Below are 8,160 nucleotides of genomic sequence, written 5' to 3'. Positions count from 1 at the left end.
CATGCAGGCACGCACACACGCACACACACACACACACACACACACACACACACACGCGCGCGCGCGCGTGCGTGCGTGCAGACGCAGGAGATCCCAAGCTAAATGATGGTTATCAAATGAACCCTTACAACTCTGAGAGTTGTATACAAATGGAAACAAAAGGCCCTTACAGGTCTGTAGCTCAAACGGAACCCAATAGACACTTTTGGTTTCTTTTTTCACACTTTCAGAGTTATGAGGGTCTGTGGCCTGCCAGGCTCAGCCTTGGAATTTAAGTTTTATAAGCACTGCTCTATAAACTGTATGAATATCAACTATAGACGGTATGTGCGTGACATCATCATCATACCCAGAAGTTATGCGGGAACCCTTACCTACAGAGTGGCAAAACACTACTTTCTGGCCTTGACAGGCCCATACATCCAGAAACAGAAACAACAGGAAAGTCCTATCTAATTCCACAAAGACGTTAAATTCACTTTGCCACTCGATTTGCCACTCACTGTATGCATGTGCATACCCTCTATAAGACCAGATCTGAGTGTGTCCATGCAGGCTGCCTTCATTAAAACCGGGAAAGCATCTGTGTCATTTAGATTTTTGTGTTGGCTATTCACAAATGTGTACTGCCACCGCACTGCCAGCTTCGCTTGTATACATCTGATATTTTCGAACATTTTTGAAAAATCTTTGATTGATTGATTGATTGATTGAAATATTTATTAACAGTTTGCAGAATTACAGTACATTTCAAGCACAAACTCAATACAAAGACTGTTACCTGTGAGTGGACAGAGGGTCCACCATGTTCAATTTATCAAAACATTTAGGGACGTACAAATAGACACTTCTATAGTCAAAGAACAGAACTTTAAAGTAATTTAGAACTACTGATTTAGAAGGCATTTATAGAAACGGCTTACATGTCTTAATGGGTTAGAGATAGTACACTCACTCCTCACACTCAGCTTGTCGTTGAAATGGAGCATGAAACTAGCATGAATATACCTGCCAATCATTAACTACTATATATACATTGACCAGTCTCCCAGGGGCCTGTATATATATAGGACTGCTAGGCTAGCCCCCCATATATTTCACCTCATGCAGTGACGTTAGCACCCCATGAAAACTGATGGGGGCGGGGAATGTCATTAAATAGTCTCCTTTTAAGTGGTGTAGAGGGGAAAACATATTTTTCCCCTCTACACCAAATCTCTTCACCTCACCGAATCGGCAAGCTCTCCACGCATCACAATTTAAAATAAATGTTCAAATATTTTCAAAAATGTTTGAAAATTCAGTATTTTCGCCTTTTACTTTATTTTATTTTATTTTTACAACCTATACTGTACAAACAGGGCATATAAAGTATTACTGCATTGTAATTTTAATGAGCCTATACTCTTCTTGACTTCAGCCTCTCAATCATCACCAAAGGATTATTCATTACTCACACCTGTTTCAAAGCTGCTCTGGTCTCCATGGTCCTCCTCTCACCACCAGCCATGTGTTGACTGACTCTGTTGTGGATGTCTGAGGTGATGGATGGTTCATTGATCCATTGAGTGGACAGGGACATTCCTTGCCTGTCCAGAGACAAGGAGCTTTGTTTGGCTTTGCCTGAAAAGAGAGAGCTGCCTCAAAGGATGGTGAAGACATCTCAGATTTATCTATATCTGTACTGTGATCTATACTATACTGTAGCTGCTTAATGAAAATTCTGCAATCCCTGGGATTTCTGGGTTTCTGGAATGGAGGTGCCCCACAGCAACTCTTGGTGAGTGTTAAGCCCCACTTCAATGTGAAATCTACAAGCTCACAATGTGTCACATCATGATGGATAGCGAGCTTGTAGATCTACTAATTCTCAAAGTATATGTTTGCATATCTCTGCTGTTAGGAAGAGATGTTAATTTTTCAGTAAATGAAAAATATACATTTTTCAGGAAATTAAGAAAACCTTATACTTATACTATACTTAACCTTATGCTCATCAAAGTTGGTGTTGTGACTTTATTATATTTGAGGGTCCAATGGAGAGGTTTTGTCCGAAGCGCTTTTTACTACTTTTCATTGTTTTCATTGTTCGCAACGTAAAGGGTGTTCAATAGCACTGATTTATGCAAAAAAATATATAATCTAAAACGTCAAAAATGTAGTTAGGTGGTAGGCCTATCCTCCCGACAGAACATGTCTAAATTAGGAATGTCAGAGTGAATTTGGTTAGTGCCACATTTCGGGATGTTGTTCGACAAAAAACCTGTCCAAAGAATAAATAAGAATAAAGTAGTGAGGACTTGTCAAGTTATTTATAAAACACATTTAAAAACAGCAAAAGTTAACTAACATACTGTACAATGCAGGGCAAATATTTAACAATGAAAACACAATACATTAATAAATGAATATAAAATAAATAGCAATCCCTACTGAAACTATTACAACTTCAGTAGATTTATAGGCAATGGAAAAACTGTTTCTATCTGATATAACACATGATTAGTTCATGTGTAGTTACTAGCATTAGCAGTAAGGAGAAACAAATTAAAGCTAGGATATACGTGATATAAAACAAAAATAGTTTTTTATTTAAAGGTTAAAGCTCTATATTCTGATAGTAAGCATTGCTATTGTGTTTGTTCAGTAACAGGATTCTCAATTTCACTTGTGTCAATCCTGTGTGTTTTCTCCTGCTTTGATCAAATTGGTATCCCCTTCTGAAAATAAACGAAACAACGACTCCTGAGTCCTGTTACGGAATAAACCCCTGATTTAAGAAATGCATTTACTAATTGCTCTGTTAATTGACAGTGACGCAGGCGGTGAGGTCAGACCTGAGGAGAACCTGACCCTGCATCTCCTGGAAGACATGTTCGCCCGCCACTCTGCCTCCAGAGCTGATCTACAGACCCAAGAACAGAGAGGAGGAAGACCAGAACACAGACAGGGCTTGGAGGAGTTCCAGGAGGCACCGAGGTCCATACCGGATCCTGATAGTGAGGCCTGTTGGTTGGAGAGGTTCTTCCATGAGGTAAAGAGAACGGCACTGGTAAAGAGAATGAAATCAATCATCAAGTTATCTTCGTAATAATTCCCTCTCCTCATTTTTATTCTCCTTTTTTATTTTGATCGGTCTATATTCCACAGGTTTTCAAAGTGTCGACAAAACTGTTAACATGACACATGCAATACCCATTGTACTTGTACCCATCTCTCTGCCTGTGACTGTTTTAGGCTCATATTACAGAGATCTCTACGTATTTTGCCTGCCTGTGTCCCTTTTAAGCCCACACACACAGAGTTTGAAGTTGATTTTGTCGGGCAGTTCTCGGCATACACTGGTCACATACGCATATTACCGGTACATAGATTAAAAATTTATTTTATTCAGATCATAGGTCTAACTCTTCCCACCTACATTTTTAATAATTCTGTATTTTATCAAGTCTATAACTAAGATCTTCCTTTATGGGGATCCCTGGCATCAAATCCTTTTATATTGAGGGTCCACATAATATCAATTTGCCATGAAAATGTTTGAGAACCACTGATCTAGAGCATGACAAAGCATATATTTTTCTATTCCTTCACATGTTGGTGACCACCAGGGGGATATCAGCAGTAGGGGCCGTGTGGAGGACTACATGCTTCAGCAGTACAGGGAGAGAGGACACCTGTCTGTCCCCAGAGACGCTGTCCTGGACACCGAGCCACGCATCACACACTGTACTTACAACAAAGTATGGGGGCATCACAGCCACTGGCACTCATGCACTTTTGTTTGACCGTATGTCGTTATTATCAAATGTTTAATGTGTGATGATTTAGTGATGCACAGATGTATTGTTCGATATTCGTAATATAATGCAATATGTTTTTTCGATATCAGCTATCGGTCAAATTGTTATGTATTTCAGACGTGGCTTCATAGAAGATGTTAAGAATTTCATAAAATATGGATGTGTCCTGTGCAGCGACAGCCCATTACGCGTGTGGTGGCTGTTCCGTCTCCTCGGCCCCTCCGCTACATCGGTGTTAGTAAGGCCGGGATGCTCACTGTCCTGAACACGCGACTACACATCCTTAAGACTCTGCAGGTGAGTGCTCTGATGCAGGAGATACATCCATTTGAATGAAATAATACAATTTTGGTGAGGATTTATTTTTAAAGATTAAAACAAATAGCTTCTAGAGTGGCTATTTTTGAGGGGCGCTAGCCCCTCCTATATACAGGTTTAATGTTTGTCTTTAGTTCAATGTTTGTTTTGTAAACGCCATTGACAATGAAGGGAAAATGTACGTCATAATGTGCCTCATTACGTCCTATTTTCGTCTTTATTGTTAATGGCGTTAATATTTGTGTTGGCACCTAATCAACATGATTTTTCATATAACATGCAAAATATACAGTATTATTTTTAAACACGCTTATTATTCAGTTAGTATTCAGTTTCAGACAGTCGAAAGTTATCCAAAACAAACCGATATAGCCCTAGTCAGATGCATACATTATGAAGATCTTGGTGTCCTTGCCATGTCTTCAGCTGGCCGGGGACCCAGCAGCGGACTGCAGTTCCAGGACACCGTTTAAGGGATGGACCACGGACGCCGTCTACATGGCACATGTCCACCGGGTTGCCATAGCAACCAGCTACAACGACATCCGTATTGTTGACGTGATCACGTCCGCAATCTCTGAGGATATCCACTTGTATGGTAGAGTGTCATACTGGTGTATTTATTCGAATTTCTATAACTTTCAATAGTGACCTGAATTGGTAATAATATTCAATGTTACGTTTTTCATTCTTTCTTTGAACTCTTTCTGAAACTTTCCTCCAAGGTTTTTCGGCTCTGCCAACTGCTCTTTGCTACTGGCATGATGCAAAGGTAAGGTATAGCTAACCACCATCAACGCATCTGAATTGACCATTTAATAATTGAATGTACATTTCTTTCATTCGAAAAAGAGATAACTAGAACTAGAATGCAGGGATTTATGTTTAAATAAAGGTTAAATAAAATACAATAAAAGTTGAACCCACTGAAGTTGAAGTTGTATAAATAAGCCTGTTGTGTTCCATCCTAGCACCCAGAGCAGCATCCTCTGCTGCTGTGGGGGGATGAGAAGGGAGGAGTCCACCTCATGAGGTTCCTGAAACCCTCTAAGATAGAGAATCCCTTCACTGAAGACACCTCCACCCGCAAGATCTACATGCCAGTAGGCCTGACCTCATAATCTATTCGCTAACCGTGCTTAACCTGCAAGATCATGCCAATAAGCCTGACCTCATAATCTATTTACTAAGACAGTAGTGCTTAAAGCAGTGGTTCCCAATTTCGATTTTGGGGGGTCCCCAGATGACAGTGAAGTGACAATTTAAGAATAGAAAATGACCATTACTGTGTCAAAAGTAATCAACAAACTAGGATACTATAGAAATCACACTACTGTGAAGTGAGTAGCGCCTTTTTTATCATGATGAACATGCATGAGGATGAAGTCACCCACTTACGTCAGTTGCCATTGACTTGGCCATTGAGTTTGATGTAGAAGACGGAAGAATTTTCGTCATACAAAGTCCATAGACTTGGCCACAGACATGACGTCACGGGCAGAACACACAAAGCCAGGCGTTGGAGGGGCTAGCGCCTAGCGCCCCTCAACAACTGGTCAGACATTGGCCAAATTGTTAATAATATAAGAAAGAGGCATCACAACATTTTGAAAATAGCAGTTCTACAAGCTCAAGATCTGCAATTTTCACAATTTTCTAGATGAAATGTAATGTTTACAATTAGTGCTTGTGAAGTTGGGGGGGGGGGGGTCCCCATTCCAATTGTCTTCATATAATTTGTCCTCACTAATGCTCATAAGATCGTATCATTTTAGTACTCACAAATCACATCTCATTGGTGGGCTGTGGACAGTTCAGAAACCTTCCTACCAATAACATCATCGATGGGGATTCCAAGATAGCACCTACAGCATCTCTCTCTCTTCATGACTCATAGAGCCTGCTTGGTGACATCAAGCGCCTGGTGTCCTACCATCACATCCCAAACATACACCATGAACCAATCAACAGAGTGATGTATGAACCCTACACTGACCTCATCCTGACATCATCAGGAAGCGACACGTCTTCTGTGGTCATCATGGACGTGTCACGTAGGCTGAAGCCTTACATTTGGAGGATTGACAAGGTACCTCATCATCACTCAATGGAACATCTTATGCTGGACGATGGCTCTGCACTTGTTTGTAAATCACTGTTTCTCAATGTCGGGTTTGGGGACCTTGCAGTGGTCCAAATAGCCTCTATTCTTGCAAGTGTTCAAATGGAACCAAATGGTCCCTTACTGGTCAAAGGCGATCGTATCTTCTGGTCTTAAATGTTAAATCAAATTTCACCCACTTTAGATCTATGAACCAAGTGATGTGACATGAATGAAGTTGATTCTGATTCAGTGCTTTTACACATTCCTCCTACTCTTGTGCACCTTGCAGGGAGTCATGTGTTTTGACTACAGCAGGGCTCTTAAACTGGTAGTAACAGGTGGTCTGGACCCAGTGGTCAGACTGTGGAACCGCTATGTTCCTAGCCGCCCCTCTGCTGCAATGGAGGGTCATCTCACCACAGTGCTGGACGTGGCCATCTACCACCCCGTGGGACAGATCTTCAGCTACTCCAGAGATGACGTGAGTCGCTCAAAACAACACATTTGTATTTGTTCATTTGAACGTTGATACCCTCCTCTAGGAAACTAGTACTGCCATCTCTTCAAAATCCGAGAAATGCAGGACTCTGGGTGAAGAAACAAAATTAATGAATAATCACACTCGTGTTAAGTGAGGGGTGCTCTTATCATTACATATTATCAATTCCGTGCTCAGCCAATCAAATCATCACATTCCGTGGTACACACAAACACACAAAGCCTGGCATTCGAGGGGCTAGCGCACCTCAAAAGATAATTATTTTAGTTGCTCGTCCGAGTTGGTGGTCGCTATGCTCCACTGTCGAACAAAACATTATATTAAACATATTATTTTGACTAATACAAATTAATTGCAGAGTTGTATTTTCCTAAAGGCAATCCTGTTAATATATGAATAAACAAGTTGTGGTATAGTATTAAGCTCCACTGCTCCAGATGGAGCAACAGCAGCCATGCCCGTGAGGAGAGAGGTGACACCCAGGGAGGAGAAAATTACTCATCTACGAAACAAACAAAATCACACTTGTGTGAAGTGAGGGGCGCTCCTATCATCATACATCATCATACATCAGCCATTTAAATCATCACATTCCGTGCTACAAACAAAAGCTGTGCATATAGGAGGGGCTAGCGCTCCTCAAAAATATATTTTACATGATGAATATAGGCCATGCAGTTGCTCACTCTGGATTAATATACATCATCTACTCTCAAACCTAAACCCAAAACTAAGAGAAATTTGGTGTCTCCCTGGAAGCCCCTGAAGGACCCATGGAGGTGGCCAGACCCCACTTTGAGAACCACACGCATGGTGATTTGTATGGGTGGGTGTGGGACATATCTTCTCATGGTTGTCTCAGTATTGTATTTACACTACAGATATTAATCATAGCTTTTCTCTCTAATCAGGAGCTCAGGGTGTGAGACATCTCTTCTCGTGGTTGTCTCAGTATTTACACTACAGATATTAATCATAGGTTTACTCTCTCATCAGGAGCTCAGGGTGTGGGACATCTCTTCTCATGGTTGTCTCAGAACCATCCGGCTGCAGTTCCCCTGCGTGCTGCCAGGGCGCCACCCCGAGCATGGCAACTTCCCCTTCCTGTTAATCCCTCCTCTCTCAGGGAACACCCGGCCTCATTTGTTGGTGGGATGCAAAGATTACCTCGCTCAGCTGAGGCTGGCCGAGGGGACAGAAGATCAAGATGTCGATCCCATGTGCTCTCTAAAGTGAATAAATATTCTACACATTCTAGCCTATATATTATAGATTATGGACACCCAGGAGGAGCGAGTGCATTCTCCGGGCAACGGCATCTTCAAAGCTGCCATAAAAGAGCACCCGTCTGCTATCAAACAAGCCTTCAGGGCTTTTGTGTTATTTTATTTTTTAGCATTATTGTATAACTGTACCAATCATTATTAGTAGATAGA

The 8,160-nt window shown here is 41.3% G+C and overlaps 1 protein-coding gene across 1 annotated transcript; it reads left to right on the top strand.

Moving 5' to 3' along the window:
- Window positions 1-1,754: 1,754 nt before the first annotated feature.
- On the top strand, window positions 1,755-7,960 carry LOC310859858 (cilia- and flagella-associated protein 337-like; the record flags this gene model as incomplete). The annotated part of the gene is made up of 10 exons (XM_083766625.1): window positions 1,755-1,780; window positions 2,815-3,034; window positions 3,612-3,743; window positions 3,978-4,100; window positions 4,548-4,719; window positions 4,847-4,893; window positions 5,093-5,224; window positions 6,019-6,210; window positions 6,515-6,706; window positions 7,721-7,960. The coding sequence occupies 10 exons, from the start codon at window positions 1,755-1,757 to the stop codon at window positions 7,958-7,960; spliced, it is 1,476 nt and encodes a 491-aa protein (XP_083622751.1).
- Between the last annotated feature and the right edge of the window lie 200 nt (window positions 7,961-8,160).

This window comes from Protomyctophum parallelum, assembly GCF_964188405.1.
Source record: "Protomyctophum parallelum genome assembly, chromosome: 6".
In the NCBI taxonomy this organism is placed as follows: Eukaryota; Metazoa; Chordata; class Actinopteri; order Myctophiformes; family Myctophidae; genus Protomyctophum; species Protomyctophum parallelum.
Note: the sequence above shows the minus strand (reverse complement) of the source record. Positions and strands in the feature narration are given on the sequence as shown.